Source organism: Triturus cristatus, chromosome 3_2, assembly GCF_964204655.1.
Source record: "Triturus cristatus chromosome 3_2, aTriCri1.1, whole genome shotgun sequence".
Lineage (NCBI taxonomy): Eukaryota > Metazoa > Chordata > Amphibia > Caudata > Salamandridae > Triturus > Triturus cristatus.
In genome coordinates this window covers 1,025,145,350-1,025,163,251 of record NC_140584.1, presented here as the reverse complement: position 1 = coordinate 1,025,163,251, position 17,902 = coordinate 1,025,145,350, and the positions used below count along the sequence as shown (strand labels likewise).

The 17,902-nt window shown below is 45.2% G+C and overlaps 1 protein-coding gene across 1 annotated transcript in view; it reads right to left on the bottom strand.

Annotated features, from left to right (window-relative positions):
- Positions 1-17,902, bottom strand: part of HIP1 (huntingtin interacting protein 1) — a 352,795-nt gene that overhangs the window by 92,065 nt on the left and 242,828 nt on the right. Inside the window, exons 19-20 of the mRNA XM_085649657.1 lie at positions 3,305-3,452; positions 2,505-2,591 (exon numbers count right to left, since the gene is read on the bottom strand). Of these exons, the coding sequence (XP_085505783.1) occupies positions 2,505-2,591; positions 3,305-3,452 (235 nt within the window). The remainder of the gene's footprint in view (positions 1-2,504; positions 2,592-3,304; positions 3,453-17,902) is intronic.

Genomic DNA, 17,902 nt, shown 5'->3' with positions numbered 1-17,902 from the left:
TGAAAGCCAGTCACCTGCTCTTAAAAAGGAGTCTCAAGTTTTGACAGTGATGCCGGTGCTACAGAGTAGCCATTTTCTTGCTGATTTCGGTGCTCAGGGAGAGATTCTTTGACTTTGATAAAGGAAGCGCTGGCTTTCAAATGGAGTAGACCTCCAAATGTTCCTGTGCGCCATCTTCAGTATCTGAAGCAATGTCTTTAACATGTTCCTGTTTCTCTTGAATTTTTAGCATATGGGATCTTTACTGTGGGTTCCATTTTAAGGGTTTTTGGTGTTTTCTGCACCAAACTGTTCTTCCGCTTTGCAACAAGGGGCTCATGTGTTTAAAATGTTTACTCATTAAATTTTGCCACGTGTAATACTTTGACTTGGATATCTCTACAACCGAACCACCAACAAGATGCGCAAATCTCAATTTCATTACTTTCTAATTATGAGCGTCGTCAGCTTAAGACATATTGACATGCTTTGCAATACTTATTGGAGTGATCCTGTAGAAGGCCCAAATGAACAAACACAGTGCACACAAATCCAAGGAAATATCCAGTCACTGAGAGGATAAGAAAATAAATGAGGATTGCTCCACTGTGCCTCCAAGAACCACATAATTTGTAAACTATATCGCCTAAAAAAATTGTTCTTTTCCCAAAGCCAGAAAATAATATTGGGCTGATGAGGTTGTCCATTTGATTTTCTTCTATTGCGTCTCTCCGCTCTCTTGACTAAAACACATATCAGGAAAATGTTTGTTTTTTCATACTCAATTTTATTGGTTTTCAAATCAACAGTAAACACGACCGTTTTGTATCTTAGATGCACTCCCCATGTTGTCCGATACATGTATTTCGCCGGGCTGACCACCCTTACAAGGTTCAAAAACTTTATGTTATTTTAGAAGCAATTGGAAAAATTAATTTAAAGGTCACACACACAAGGAAGCTTTTGGAGCCTTTGTCGACGAAATACAGCCATACATATTAAAATGATTCAGAGAAAATGACATGGTACCAGGTTCAATCACTAGAAGGATGGTTATATAGAACTACATTTCATGTGGAGGACTGATTGTGAACAACTGTGGGCTGAAAGGTTTGTTCTCTTTAGGGGGCCTGGAAAGGGTGTACACTGAAGCCCCAGAGGTTAGAGCAGAGCAAGCACTGCCTGTAGACATTTCACCAATAATCAACAAGCAAAGCTGGAGCTGAAAGGGAAGACAATAATAAAATGATTCTCTGCTTTGGGCTAATTGCCATGTTAAAATAAGAATCTTCAGAGCATATAGCACCCAAGATGTCTCCCGCAAGTTGTGATGGGCATATCTTCTTTGAAAGCTGGCTTGAGTCTTCTAGGAACCATTACTGACCAAAGAGCCCTTTTCCATTGCCGAGCATTAAAAAATATAAAAAGCAGACCCACTAACTTTTATAACGAATGGGCAAGTCTGCAACTTATTTATGTGATTGGACTTGGACTATTTTTCTGGAGAGAGTGCATGTGATCTGCTGCACCTATCTGAGTAGCAAATTTCGAGTAGAGATTATATTTTCTCAGTAAGAAAAGAGGATGCTATGAATAGAATCAGGAGAGAACAAATTGAAGGGACCTGAATTTAGTATATTTTAATTTGGCTTGCCCATTGGCCTTTATCATCTTTTTTTCTCGCAGAAGGTTTTTAGGAACCTTAGTGGCACCTCAATGTTGAGGTTTTAAGTGTTTTCTCACAGTGATAGCAATACTCACACAAAAAGTATGTTAATACAAATACTAGCTTTCAGTTTACAAATGTTTGCTTTTTTAACTTCTAATGGATTACCAGCAAGCCAGCCTACTACATTCACCTTCAGAAAAATGTTTCTCGGAGTTGGATTTGCCCATTGCACTATTCGTGTTGTGGCTCTGAGCTGCTCTTCAGGATGCTTTTTCACCCCTGAAAATGCAGAGTGCCGATACGGATGTAGTCTCCGGTTATGATATTCTCAGGCATATCTTTGACCAAGGATAATGATGGAAGAGGAGCGAAGTGGGCTTTGCCTGCAGTGGGGTCCTGTGGACTCAATCTTGGTGCGGTCTGCTAAGAAGATGATGAATGTGGTTCAGCAGGGATCTGCTATAGTTAAAGATACTCCTCTGTCTGTGGGCGTTTTTCAATTAATGACCTCAGAGAGACAAGTTGACCTACACAAATGGTTTTATTTGTAGCTCTGACATTCACTACGGTTACAATAAGTACAGCTCACCCACAGCACGCTGTGCATGAGGGCTGTATGTGTATATATATAAATGGCTGGATGGGCATGTGGTTGGCAGGGGGGCATGATAGCATAAATACCAACAGCCATGATATTGGTTTGTAAACATGAGCTGTAAATAAAAGCCTTAAATCCTAAGACAACAGTCAGTAAAGCCTTTGTATGAAGCAACACTAATGGCACAAGCTCCTTCTCTAACCACACTCCCATCCTCTCCTGCCCACCATACAGCTCCGTAGCCTCTACTCCTCTCACCTGATGGATCGGATGTATATTTGCTGAGAGCGCTCTGAAGACTTCCCACAGAGTCCAATGCAAGTTGTGTCCTAGATATTAGGTTCTCTGTAGAAGAGAGAGAATGAGGAAAATCAGAAAGGTGTTCAGGTCATAACTATAATATACTAAAGTGACTCTACTCTGAACGACAGCTTTCCCCGGTGACAGAACAATATCAAACGAGTACGGTCACCTTATCAGCCTAAGCAAACTGCCACCATTCCCACACATGGTGCCGGATGTTCAGGTACTTAATCCGTGGAGAAAGAGCGACACAATAAAATTAGAGGCAATGTCAACCAGGAGACAACACAAAAACGATTTGCTCCTAAGAACTGATATACCTGGGAAAGCAGTGAGAGAGAGGAGTAAAATAACATTCTTGCTACTGGGAACAGTATTGCCTACAGGTTCTGATGCTTGGCATGGGACATGATATAGTGCCCAGTCTGTAATTTCTAGATTGAAAGGAAAAGCTTTGTAACAGATCCAAACTTGAAGACCATGAGAAGTCTTGTCATTAAAAATGTCAAAATACCCCCATATGAAATGGGATTCTACATGTTTAAAAGAACAAGAAAGAATAGGCTCTTGCATTAGCATAGTAATTTGGGGACTGACAATACATTGTGTCCGCTTGACATAATGTTCTATAAAAATGCTAAAGCAGTCTCAGGTTCTGCCGCTAGGTGGATCTTGGGTTAGTAAGAGATGAGGAAAAAGGCCAGCGGTTAGAATAACTACTCCCAGATACAACACTGACGTATAATCTGCATTACCTGCTGAGCTTGTGCAGCTCAGGTGCCCGGAGTCATCAAGTCTATTCAGTGTGTCCTGCACTATGTGCTCTGCCTCCTGTACAGCACTCTGCAAGAGGGCAAACTTTTCTTCCAGGAGTCGTCGCTGTAGAGCTTGTTCTCTGTTCTCCTACAAAAAGACGAAGCAATTAGAAGGAAAACTAACAAATATTGACACATTACCCATAGCTTCTCCCAGATGTGCATAGTTGTTTAGAGGCAACAGTTGATACACACACCTCCAACAGGTGCACAGCACCCCATACTTTCTTGGAGGGCTACAAAATCAGATGTCTAAAAGACACCTCTAAAAGTGTACTCTCATCCAAATGAAATATGGAAAATGCTGTCTATGGGACTTACGTCCCATGTATCACTATTCTAATGTGCGTGCCATCATGCCAAATCCACTGATCAATCAATACATGACTCATCCCAGCATCATCACCCATGGGGTCTAAATCAGAGCAGAAGTCCAGAGTGGGGTCACACACCAGATATCTGACAAGGGCTCTCCACAGGCTTTGGTCCTACTTGATCTCTCGGCCGCTTTTGACACGGTCGACCACCACCTTTTGGTCGACCGTGTCAGGGAAGCAGGAATCTCTGGCCTTGCCCTAAGTTGGATCATCTCCTTTTTGGAAAATCGCTCCCAGGCAGTTCGAACAGCTCAGTTCACTGCTCCCAGTGTTCATACCTCTTGTGGTGTCCCCGAGGGCTCCTCTCTCTCCCCTCTATTATTCAACCTTTACCTCCGTCCTCTTGTCCGCTCCCTGCAGGATCGGAAAGTCTGCACTTTCAATTACGCCGATGATTTCCAACTTATCTTTTCCATCAGTGACACCCCTGAATCGGTCTACACATTCCAATCCACTATGCTGTTCATCAGCACTTGGATGAACAAGAATCACTTAAAACGTAATCTGGACAAGACGGAAGTCGTCTTAATTGGCGGTACTGCTAAAAAACCCTGGGGCCCCCACTTCTGGCCCGGAGAACTGGGTCAGCCTCCCACTCCCTCTAGCACAGCTAAAAGTCTGGGGGTGCACATCAGTCAAGACCTAACTCTGATACCCCAGATTAGCTCTGTGGTATCCACTTGTTTTTTCCAACTTCGGAAAATCAAGAAAATTTGTAAATACCTTACCTATGACGCCCGCATCCAAGTCATCATTGCTATGGTTTTGTCACATATCGACTACGCCAATTCATTGTACTTTGGCATCCCCCTTCATTTATCTAAAAGGCTTCAGCTTATACAAAACCAGGCAGCACGCCTAATCACTCACCTACCTAGGCATCACCATCTCAGCCCCGTCTTGAAGCATCTTCACTGGTTGCCTGTTGCTCAGCGTAGCGCTTTCAAAATCGGCTGCCTCATCTTCAAAGCACTCAATGGACCCAGCCCGAAATTTGTCAACATCATGATTACAAAATACACCCCTGTGCGCCATCTGCGCTCTGCTCGCAAAAATCTTCTTTTGACTCCTACTTTCAAACTCAAACGCACCGGTGGAGCCAGGTTCTCTATCCTGGCCCCACAGTTTTGGAATTCCCTCCCCTCTGAAATTCGCCTCTCTTCTACTCTCCTCAGTTTCAGACGCCTTCTAAAGACCTGGCTTTTTCGACAGGCTTTCTAACTTTTCTTTTTGGACCTGAATTCGGCTTATTCAGCGCCATGAAACCTCCCCGGTGTACGCGCGCTTTACAAATTCTTATTGACATGACATGACATATCACTCCGCTCACATATACCTAGTCCTCCCTAGAGCTTGACAGCAGGTTTCAAACATTGGACTTGGAGTAACAGTCAGATAGTGTACATCCAACAGGGAGCAGCATTATTAGCACAGAATGAGGGTGATGTGATATTATCTTATCAAAACAGTGTGCTGTTATCATGGTTGAAAAAATGGACATTGTCAGGGTGGAGCAAAATGAGATTATAAAGCCACAGAGAGGAAAGGTGCACTTCAAAATTTCATTTTTGTTTGGGAGAACCCATCCCATTTTCCTTGAGGGAAAAGGAGCTACACTAAAAAAGAAAATATGACTGCTTTATTTAAAAGCAATCACAGACATGGTAGTCTGCTGACCCCAGCAAACCACCATCCCTGTGATGGCAGCGAATCGTAGTGGGTCACAAATTGTGACCTACCTCATTAATATTCATGAGGTAGGTCTATTTGTGACCAATAATGAATCACTAATAAAACTCAAAAGAGTTTCCTACATTAGGAATAGCAATTTCCTAATTGCGATTTGCAAAAAATCTCAATTAGGAAATCGCTATTCCTAACTTTCATACATCTAGCCAATAGTCTCTATCCATAAAATATAAACAAACATTTAACAAAAATTTCCTTAGGGCAAAGGTGGTTGAACGGACCCAGGAGTGTAGGGATTTCAGGTCACTGCCTGTCAGAGGTATTTCTATGTGTAGGTCATCAGTTCTAATGTCTGATATGAGACACAACTATGGGTGTTGCTCAATTTAGAAAGAAATCTCATTACAGACTGAACCTAAAATTGAAGAAAGTAAATCTGAAGAGCATTTATCCATGCTAAAGCTTTCCTCATGGGTAGAATAATTATTTTAATCTAGAAAACAAGGGCCATATGTACAGATTTTAGGAATAGCAATTACCTAACTGTGGGGCATATGCATCAACATTAGCATTTGCGATTCCTTATTAGCGAAAAATAAGGATTCGCTAATAAGGAATAGCAAAAGGCTATGCATGTAGGAATCGCTATTCAAATAGCGATTCCTTAACTTTCCTTAATTGCTACTAGCAAATAGCGAGTAGCAATTAAGGAATGCCGTCCCAATCATTCCTATGGGCCTCCAGGCCCATAGGAATGAATCGGAGATTGCATGAGCAAATAGCGAGTACCAGTAGGTTCTCGCAAATTGCTCATGCAATTTCAAGGGTGCAAGGGTGTCAAAATGACACCCTATAGCACCCCTGAAAATGATATGTGCACATATGTTGCACACACACATGCTCTAAGGGCATGTGTGTGCGCAACATAAAACTTTGAAAAATGCACAAAAGTGCATTTTTCAAAGTTTTTGCAAATTACCATGCAGTTCATCTTCATGGTAATTTGCTCCCCCTATTAGCGAAATCGCTAATTTTTTAACTTTGATGCATTGCATTTAAGGAATCTCACTTTGGGATTCCTTAAATGCAATCGCTATTTAAGGAATCGGTATTTAAGGAATCCCTATTTAAGGAATCGGTATTTAAGGAATCCCTATTTAAAGAATCGCTATTTAAGGATTCCTTAAATAGCGATTTCTGCTTTTGGGTTGATGCATTGGGATTGGGTATTTTTAACTTAATACCGGGAGCTATTAGCGAATCGGTATTTTACCGACTGGATTTTGGGTTGATGCATGAGGCTGTGTGACTTTCTGAATTAGGAAATTGCTATTTCTAGTTTATGAAACCCATTGAATTTCATTTGGCGATTCCAAATGAGGTCACAAATAGACATACGTCATGAATATTAATGAGGTAGGTCGCAATGTGCGACCCTTTAGGAATTGCAGCTATCACAGACATGGTGGCCTGCTGGGATCAGCAGACATCCATGTCTGTGATTGCTTTTCAATAAAGTAATTTTTTATAATGCAGTTTGTTTTCCTTAATGGGAAACGAGCTGCATTTCCAAAGAAAAAAGTGAAACGTTTAAGTTTCATTTTTTAAGACGAGGCAGTGGTCTGTGGGACCACTGCCTGCAATTAAAAAATATTCGTATCTAGATTCACAAAGGAGAAGGGGTCCCATGAGGACCCCTTTCTATTGGCAAATGGTTGCCACCTCCTCTGAGGTGGCGGTAAAAAGGATTATGTTACTTACCCTGTAAGCATCTGTTCTTGGCATGTAGTGCTGTAGATTCACATACTTTGCATTAGTTCTTCAATCTAGTGTTGAGCTTGGCTGATTACGAGTTGTTTGTGTTCCAAGAAGTTTTCTTTGAGTCACAACGCTGTGTGAATCCTCCTCTTGGGAATACTGCGCAAGGTCATTGATGCCATCTTCAGATTGTTTTGCCGTGGGTAGGTGAGAATGTAAGAATGCTGTATATGTAAGCATTGAGTTGTCCATGTGTTAGCATGAAATAAAGTGTATCAACTGCAATCTATACAAGAATTTTGGGGAGGAGGGTTGGCTCATGTGAAGCTACAGCACTACATACCAAGAAAATATGATTACAGGGGAAGTAACATAATCCGTTTAAGGCATGTGTGCTGTAGATACACATGCTTTGTGTAAGAAACTGGCTCTATATATACTGCACCAAAGTGAGGTACCATGGGTATAGAGTCCAAGGGTCTCCAGACGTTTGGCAGAGGTTAAAGTTAGATAGAACCTTACTCGCTAAAGTGGTAGCTTGGTCGAGCAGTAAGGCAGTATTAGAGGACAGTGTTAAGCATTTGATGTACACTCTCAATCAGCAAATGAATTCACACACTCAAGAACTGAACTCTAGGCCAATTGTTTTTGTATAAAAAAATATACTGTTTTTTTAATTCTAGAACTAAGCACGTCTTGTACAGGTAAGCATACAAATACTTTGCAGTAATAAATTACTTGTATGGACACAGTTCAAAATTGCAGTATAACTTGTACTGAATTTGGTTACAATTTAAGTAAGCAGTTTGTAACACTTAGCAGGTATAGTACATTTGAATGAATGGGCTTTTTAAGAAAAATGCAATTCATTCCTTTTCAGGTTACTTTTGCTAACACCGGGCTGGATCCTAGATTCAGAACTGGGACATTTCCTGAAAACGGTTGAGTAAATTCGTTTTAGTTAGAGGTACGATTTTTAAAGAATATTATTGCATTTCAAAAGTTGACACTTAGAAACTTTTTCACAAAGAACCCCCAATGTTATCCAATGGAAGGAAATTCAATTCACAGGTAAGTTACTTTTGCCTTACTTTTCTTACTCAGTGCTGGACACCTGGGTTCAGCACTGGGACCGTTCCTGAAAACAGTTGAGAAAATTCGGTTAGGTTATTTGTGTGATTTTTAAGGAATATTCTTATTTTTCAAAAGTTGACACTTCAAAACTTTTTGGGGGAAAAAGTGCCAATGTAATTCGATGAGGTAAAAGAGGTTATCGGTTTCCAGGTAGGTAATCAGTCTTTTGGGTTAGGGTTCTGGGGTTAGACTCAGGGGTCTCCCAGGGACAGTGATGCACTGTTGTTCCACCCCCAGTGGCACTAGGGCGGCCGGGTGCAGAGTTTTGAGGACCAATGTTATCCTATGGAGGATAGGGGGGCTCCAGTTATTGGTGGCTGGCAAGCAGGCCACGGGGTTGTGGGAGCAAAGCTCCTAGGGTTATGCTCAGGGCAAGTTGGGGACCAGGTTAGCTCGAAAGGGGCACCCTCAGCGGCACTAGGGCGGCCGGGTGCGGGGTGCTGTTTTGAGGTCGGGTGCCCTGTTGATTTCAATGGAGATTCTCCGAGACAAAGAAACACTGCAGACTTGGGGACGAGGATCTTCCAGGAGTGACCACCACTTCGAGGGGCAAGTTGGGATGTAGAGGAATGGTTAGGCACCACTGGGTTGGGCACAAAAGGCTTTGGGGCATGGGGTGCAGGGGTGCCTTTGGACGTCAGATTTTCTTACCCGCTCTGGTCGGGTAGGGGGGGTCCTCTGGATTGAGGCTGCAGGTGTCGTCTGTAGGCTTGAGGCAGGTCAGGGGTCACCAGATCTCGGGTCAGGATCGCCGGGGGGACCTCCTCGTGGTGTTTGTTCACTCAAACACGGGCCGGGCTCGGCGGGTGCAGAGTGTGCTGGATTTACGGTTTCTGGCTGGCACCAGAAGCTGCAGTTTAAACACGTCCGGTGTTCACTGGAGAAACAGCTTGGAAAGTGAATGCAGGCATGTCCTCCGGGGTTTTTGAGGTTGCTGGCCGCTGGACACGTCGGGGTTTCGCAGGAGCAGGTTCGAGGATAGACAGGCATGTAGGGCTGGGGGCAAGTCAGTGGGCGTCGTCCTCTTGTTAGCTCTGCACGGCTTCTCGTCCTTCTTTTCTTGTGGTTGCTGGATCTAAGGAAGGAAGGTTCAGGCTGCCCCTAAATACTAAATTTAGGGGCGTTACAGGTAGGTAAAGGGCAGGGACCAATGGGTCCCTTCCCTGGGGTGGGTACACCCCCTATTCTGCCACTCTCCAGTGGGAGGGGGGCAGGAGCCTGTCCCTGGTTGGCTGGGTCCCCCCATCCTCAAGATGGTTGTGTTCACCTCGCCTCCCCCATCTTAGGGGTGGAGTTGGCAGAGGTGGGCACACCTCTCTTCCTCACTTGTTTTTCCCGCCGGTTCTCCTGCCCAAAGTGGGGGGTAGAACTAGTGGGGACCAGTTGCTGAGTACAGCAAGTGGTCCGGAGAAGCTCATAAAGGCGGCAGGCCTTTGAAGCTTCCCCTGCCCATCCTGGGGGAGGGGACCTAGCACCTCGTCCCAGGATGTGCATTGTTGCAGGCCCTCGAAAGTGGATGGCTCTCGACCCAGGGGTCCAGCAACATGTCTGGTGGGCGGCAGCCTAAGCAGCCACTCAGTCGGGACACTGGTTGTGGGTAGAGTTCAGGGGGCATTTTTAAAATGCCCTCTGTTGTGGGTTTTACATTGAAACCCACACCGGCCTCAGTGTGGGTACAATGTGCTTAGAAGTTTGTTACCAAACTTCCCAGACTTCAGTGTATCCATCATGGTACTGTGGAGTTCGTAATGACAACCTCCCATCACCATATACTCTTTAATGGTACACTGCACTTACAATGTCTGAGAATGTGTAGGGGCACAGGGCTCATGCCTCTGTGCCCTCACCACTGGCATAGTGCACTCGGCTAGAGGGGTGACTGACCTAGGCCAGGGCAGTGGTTGGTAGGCATGGTGTATATATAATACAAAAGGGTACAAAGTTCCTCTAATAAAGGAAACAAGCAATGGCATAGCCAATAGGTCTCGCCTTTGGGACCTTATAAGTGTTTAGCCATGCAACAGTTGCATAACTAAATGCTTATAAGGTCCCAAAAGCGAGACCTATTGGCTATGCCAAGCGGCCGCGAAAGTGATCGCACATCAAAGCGGCCGTGAAAGTGAAAGTAATCGCGGTAAAAGCGGCGCCCGCGCACGTGCACTGTAGCTCTAGGCTGTCCTGGTAGCACTTTTTGGAGCTCTCTCAAGACCAGCGCATGCGCTGGGTCAGGCGAGACCTAAAAAGGGAGGGGGAAAGGAGACAAAGAGATGTGTTGTCATGTGTCTCAGAAAATGGAGCCTGGTCAAGAGCAGCACAGGTTGAGAAAGGAAGGGGGGGAAATCCCTTATTAGAACTAGGGCTCTCACACACCCAGCAAGCTAGGTGTCATGCTTCATCATATGAGCCTGCCCCTCGTCAGGTCGGCGCTGCAATTCCTGACGGGCTCCCAATATTGGGGCTCTTTGGCGGGGATCTTTTGTTCCAGCAGAAGGGTGCCGTGGGGGTAAGAGACCCTAGAATGTGTAGATGTGAGTGAATGTATAAAATAGGTACTGTTAGTCCACACATGAATTTAATGAAGTGGTAAACAGCCTAATTTAAAACAATAGAAATTGAGGTGGGTATAGGCACTAGTGGTTTATGAGACTAGTTATGCATGCCCTACTCTCAACAAGATCAACATGTTTCGTGCCTTGGTAGCCAAAAAATTGGTCACGGCACTTCCTCAGGATCAAATAATAAGAACTATCTACAACAAAAGGTAAGTGACTAGTCTACATACCCAAGCGGTTCAATATGGTAACCTACAAAGAAAGACAAAAAAGTTACAATAGACATCACATCAAAATGCACTCACATGATGAGATAAACTCGAGTTGTATCCATCATGGTACTGTGGAGTTCGTAATGACAACCTCCCATCACCATATACTCTTTAATGGTACACTGCACTTACAATGTCTGAGAATGTGTAGGGGCACAGGGCTCATGCCTCTGTGCCCTCACCACTGGCATAGTGCACTCGGCTAGAGGGGTGACTGACCTAGGCCAGGGCAGTGGTTGGTAGGCATGGTGTGCCATGTTGACTCTTCACTTTTGATCTGCACCAGGACATGCAACCTGCAAGACAGTGTGTTTGTGAAAAGGTACAGGGCCCCTAAGGGTGCCACAATTGGTGCTGCAACCCTTAGGAGCCTTATCTGGTCAAAGTGCCCTGGGTACATGGGGTACCACTTACCAGGGGCTGACCTGTGGCCAGAGATGCCAATTGGGTTTAGGCTTCAATACAGTTTTTAGGGAAGGAACACAGGCCCTGGGGTCCTGATTGGCAGGGCCCAAGAGCACATCAAGTCAAAGAGCATCAATAGTCTGGCAACAAAAAGAAAAGGGGGGGGGGGAGTTTACTGCAACAGAAACCCACTTTCTCACACTTTGCATGACTGTAAAGCAGTCCCTCTCCCTAGGCAGTGGTTAACGCGTGGGAGCTGCAGTTGTTTGAAAAAGAGTTTTAAGTACTGCCTGACCAACATTGCCTTGCTGGCATACAAATATATCCACACAATAATGTTTTGTGAAGATGTATGGAGTAGACCATGTTGCTGCTTTCAAAATGTCAGCAATAGGAATGTTCCCTAAGAAAGCCATAGAAGCTCCGATTTTTCTAGTGGAGTGTGCTTTAGGTGGAACAGGTCAAAGTCATTTAGCATTTACATAGCATGTCTGGATGCATTTCACTATCCATCTTAAAATGCCTGATTTTGAAATTGGCTTTCCTAAACAAGGATGTGCAAAGACAACAAACAATTGTTTAGTTTTTTTTAATGATTTAGTCCTGTTGATGTAATACACATCAATGCCCATTTGACATCTAAAGTGTGTAATACCCTTTCTGCAACTGTGTCTGGGTGCGGGAAAAAAAACAGGTAAATCAATTGTCCCTGTAGTATAATGAAAGGCTCTTCTACAGTTAACGCTTGAATTTTACCGACTCTTACAAGAGAAGTAATAGCAATAAAAAAGGCAAGTTTCCATGAAAGGTACTGCAATTGATAAGAAAGTAATGTTCAAAAGGAGGACCCATTATTCTTGTTAGGACAATGTTTAAGTTCCAAGCTGGGGCAGGTGAAAGTCTAGGAGGAATTATTCTTTTATAAAAGGAATGTTAAACGCCGATATTTGTTGTCTATTTTGGAGATATGCTGCAATATCTGAAAGATGTAATCTTATAGAAGTATATGCTAATCCTGCAGGTTGTAAATGCAATACATATAAAATAAATGTTTGTACCTTTGCCTGAAGAAGGTTAATGTTTTATTTGTGGCAGAACATAACAAAGTGTTTCCATTTTGCTGCATAACATTGCCTTGTTGTTAATTTATGAGCCTCTTCAAGAAAGTTCAAACATTCTTGAGGTAAATTTAAGTATCCAAATCCTAAGACTTCAGTCACCAAATTGCAAGATTCATTTCTTTGTGATTGGGATGTCTTCGTGCTCTGTGGTGCTGTGTGAGAAAGTCCGGGCTCAGGTGAATCTTGTCATGTGGGACTAAAGACAGTTCCAGCAGTGTTGAAAACCATGGTTGTCGAGCCCATGTTGGAGCTATTAGTATCAAGGTGAGAGATGTCTGTCTGAGTTTCCTAACCACTAATGGAAGTAGTGTGAGAGGTGGAAAAGAGTATGCAAATATCCCTGACCAGTTCATCCATAGAGCATTGCCTTTGGACTGATGGTGTGGGTACCGGCTTGCAAAGTGTGTTTTCTTTTGTTGCAAAAAGGTCTATTTCTGATAACCCCCACTTGTGAAAGTATGGTTGAAGAACAATGGGGTGAATCTCCCATTCGTGGACTAGTTGTTGCATTGTGTTTAGAAAGTGCGCAGTTTGATTGCTTGTCCCTGGGACATGTGCTGGTAGGAGACGAATGTGGTGATGTATTGCTAATCGGTACAAAAGGGGGTGGTGATGGACGGAGCATCAGCACCAATCAAACACTCACACCCAGTCAACAGATCTGGGTTTGATCCATCACCGTTCTTTAGCCCACTCTGCCACCCTAGTTCAGACATGGCCATATGCAAATCAGTCTGACCCTGTGCCTCATGGGAACAGCCCAGCCCGAACTGCCAAGCCATGCCTTCCCTGGACCGGAAACAAGCTTCCTAGGACCGGTTTCTGGCATTTCAGCCGTCTTCAGCCAGGCTTGCTTGAATCCAGTGGCAAAGTGAGCAAGGGACTCACGTCTGAGCATACCCTGCTAACTTATGGCGAACAAAGTGGTACAAAAGGGGGTGGTGATGGACGGAGCATCAGAACCAATCAAACACTCACACCCAGTCAACAGATCTGGGTTTGATCCATCACCGTTCTTTAGCCCACTCTGCCACCCTAGTTCAGACATGGCCATATGCAAATCAGTCTGAACCTGTGCCTCATGGGAACAGTCCAGCCCGAACTGCCAAGCCATTCCTTCCCTGGACCGGAAACAAGCTTCCTAGGACCGGTTTCTGGCATTTCAGCCGTCTTCAGCCAGGCTTGCTTGAATCCAGTGGCAAAGTGAGCAAGGGACTCACGTCTGAGCATACCCTGCCAACTTATGGCGAGCAAAGTGGTACAAAAGGGGGTGTTGATGGACGGAGCATCAGAACCAATCAAACACTCACACCCAGTCAACAGATCTGGGTTTGATCCATCACCGTTCTTTGCGAAGTGTGTTTTCTTTTGTTGCAAAAAGGTCTATTTCTGATAACCCCCACTTGTGAAAGTATGGTTGAAGAACAATGGGGTGAATCTCCCATTCGTGGACTAGTTGTTGCATTGTGTTTAGAAAGTGCGCAGTTTGATTGCTTGTCCCTGGGACATGTGCTGGTAGGAGACGAATGTGGTGATGTATTGCTAATCTCCATATTTTCTCTGCTACTTGAGATAATCAGAGATCGTGCACCCCCCCACCCCCTGTTTTTGTAAAAAATATATTGATGTCATATTGTCTGTCCGAATTAGGACAACTTTGTGTTGCAGGTAGGGTAGGACGGCTTTGATTGCTAGATGAACAGCTTGCAGCTCTAGGTGATTGATATGGAGAATCTTGTATTTCGAATCCCATATTCCCTGAATAGTGAGGTTGTGGAGATGTGCACCCCAACCTGTTGGGGAAGCATCTGTTGTGAGTAACATCTGGGAAACTGGGTCCTGAAACAACTGTCCTTTGGATAAATTCTGTGGATTGCACCATTGCAAAGAGTGATTTGTACGGCTGTCTACCAACACTAGAAGATGACACAGTGATTGAGTCCACTTTTGAGAGCGACAATGCTATAGAGGTCTCATATTTAGTATGGCATGTGGTACTTTGTGAATACAGGATGCCATCATCCCTAGAATTCTGAGAAATGTTTTTGCAGGAAGTTGATTTCCTGTTTGAATCTGTTAAATTAATGTTACTGTGTTGTGTATCCTGTTTGGGTATGCTAATAATGAGTGTGTGTTCAGTACAGCCCCTAGGCACGACTGAGTCTTGGCTGGCTGTAGATGAGATTTTTTTAGATTGATGGTACATCCTAGTTGATGCAGCAAATCTAGGGCTTTTTTAGTGTTTTGGTTGCAAAGGATGTAGTTAATTGCTTGATTAACCAGTTGTCCAGATCTGGGTAAACATGAATATTTTGTCTGTGTAGATGTGCTACTACTACTGCTAGACACTTTGTGCAGACTCTTGGTGTTGTGGTAATTCCAAAGGGAAAAACTTTGAACGGATGATGTTTTACTTGTAATAGAAATCTGAGGTATTTCCTGTGTGCAGGATCAATTGGTATGTGGAAATAGGCATCCTTTAGATCTAAAACCACTATGAAGTCTCCATTTTGTAATATTGGAATGATCTCTTGGAGAGTGACCATATGGAAGTGTCCTGATATGATGTAATGGTCTGAGATCGAGAATGAATCATAGAGAGCCATCTTTTTTGGGTACAAGGGAGTATAGCGGATATACTCCTGTTCCTTCAAATTGGAACTATTTCTATTGATTCTTTTTATAATTTAGTTGATATCTCTTTTTTGCAGAAGGATTTGATGTTGTGCAGTCCCAGTGGGCCCTGTCATAACTTGCTAATAAAGCTTGGCTATTGAGTATACGCCAAAGATTAGCTGCTTGTGCTACAACTCTTTTATCAGTGGCATGGACCTTCCATGTACTGACCATCGATGCGTCCACTTCACCCTCAGAACACCCACCATCCACAGACACCTGCACCTGCTCCCACGAAGAAACTGGACCAGAATCACCGATGACCAGCTAACCTCATCACTCAGCAACTCCACCCCAACCATCGCGGAAAACGACGACCCCAACACCGCAGGCCGAACCCTGCACAGATGGATCTCCGACAGCGCCAACACCATAGCCCCCCTCAAGAAAAACAACAACACCCACGCCAAGAAAGCCAGATGGTTTACCACCTAACTTCCAGAGTCCAGACGCACTTTCCGCCGCCTCGAAAAGGCCTGGAGGAACACCAAATCCACAGAAGCCTACAACAACTTCAGAGCCGCCACCAACGCCCACCACCAACTCATCAGAAAAACGAGGAAAAAAGCGATTGAAGACAGAATCTCCACTCAGGCACACAACAGCAAAGAACTCTTCAACATCATCAAGGAGTTCGCCCAACCCACCAGCGAGTCCACCGACATCCCTCCCTCACTAGACCTCTGCGACAAACTCAGCACCTTTTTCGACCACAATATCAACAGCATTTACGACATCTTCGACGAAGACAACCAACACACTGAACCCTCACCAACCACCCCTGACACCCTGAAGCCAGCGATCAGCAACTGGACAGCCCTCACCACCGAAGACACACTGAAGACAATGCAGTCAATCCACTCCGGGCCCCCTCGGACCCCTGTCCCCACCACATTTTCAACAGAGCCGCCGACACCATTGCACCCATGCTCTGCCACACCATCAACTGCTCCCTGGCAACTGTCACGTTCCCCGACGATTGGAAACACGCCGAGGTCCCCTCCTGAAGAAACCCTCGGTGGACCCCACCGACCTCAAAAACTACAGACCCATCTCCCTGCTCCCGTTCCCAGCAAAAGTCATCAAGATAGCCATCAACAGCCAAATCTCCACATTCATCGAAGAGCACAACATCCTCGACTCCTCCCAATCCGTCTTCAGAAAAAACCACAGTACGGAAACCACCCTCCTCGCTGCAACAGACGACGTCCGCACCCTACTGGACAAAGGAGAAACAGCAGCCCTCATCTTCCTCGACCTCTCAGCGGCGTTTGACACAGTCTCTCACCGCACCCTAATACGCAGACTAATACGCAGACTCCACGGCGCAGGGATCCAAGACAAGGCCCTTAACTGGATCTGCTCCTTCCTCTCCGGCAGAACGCAGCAGGTCAGACTCCCCCCTTTCCCCTCCGACCCTACACCTACCACCTGTGGAGTCCCTCAGGGGTCCTCCCTCAGCCCTACCCTCTTCAACGTCTACATGGCTCTGCTCGCCCCCATCGTCAGAACCTACGGACTCAACATTGTGTCATACGCAGAAGATACCCAACACATCCTCTCCCTATCCAACGAACCCAATACCGCCAGACACAATTTTCGAGAAGGCATGGAAGCCATCGCCAAATGGATGAAAAACAGCTGCCTACAACTAAACACCAACAAAACAGAAGTACTCATCATGGGCCCAAACCCTGATGCATGAAACGACACCTGGTGGCCCCCCGTCCTTGGAAGCCCGCCCACCCCCACGGACCACGCACGCAACCTGGGAACCATCCTGGGCTCTGAGCTCAAAATGGACCACCAGATCAACTCCGTCTCGTCCTCCTGCTTCCACACCCTCCGCCTTCTACGCAAGACCTTCAAATGAATTCCCCTCAAACAAAGAAAGACCGTCACTCACGCCCTGGTCACCAGCAGACTCGACTACGGCAACGCACTCTATGCCGGAATAAACAAAAACCTCACCCGCAAGCTACAAAACATCCAGAACATCTACCAGCACCTGCGCACACTCCACTGGCTCCCCATCGAAGCTAGAGTCACATTCAAGATGCTCACCCACGCCCACAAGGCCCTCCACGACACCGGACCAGCATACCTGAACAACCGTCTCAAATTCCACGCACCCCTGAGGACCCTACGATCTGCCCAGCTCTCCTACGCTGTGGTCCCCCGCACCAGAAAGACCAGATCGGGAAGTCGCTCCTTCTCCTTCTAGCGGCCCGAGCCTAGCTCGCCCTGCTGCTCCACCTCAGACAGACAACATCGCTCCCCATCTTCGCAAGAAACCTCAAAACCTGGCTCTTTGACAGACCCCCCCTCCCTCCCTTGATGGACTGGAGCCTGCTAACCACCCTCCCCCCCAGCGCCTTGAGACCCTTACGGGTGAGTAGTTGCGCCTAACAAACGCCTGATTGATTGATTGTTATATGAGCTTAGATTCTTTTTCTAGAGGTGGTGCATCACCAGTTGTTTGGGAGTTTGCTCTTTTCCTGGCAGTTGACACTTTAATAAAACAAGCATTGGCATAGCCAATAGGTCTCGCTTT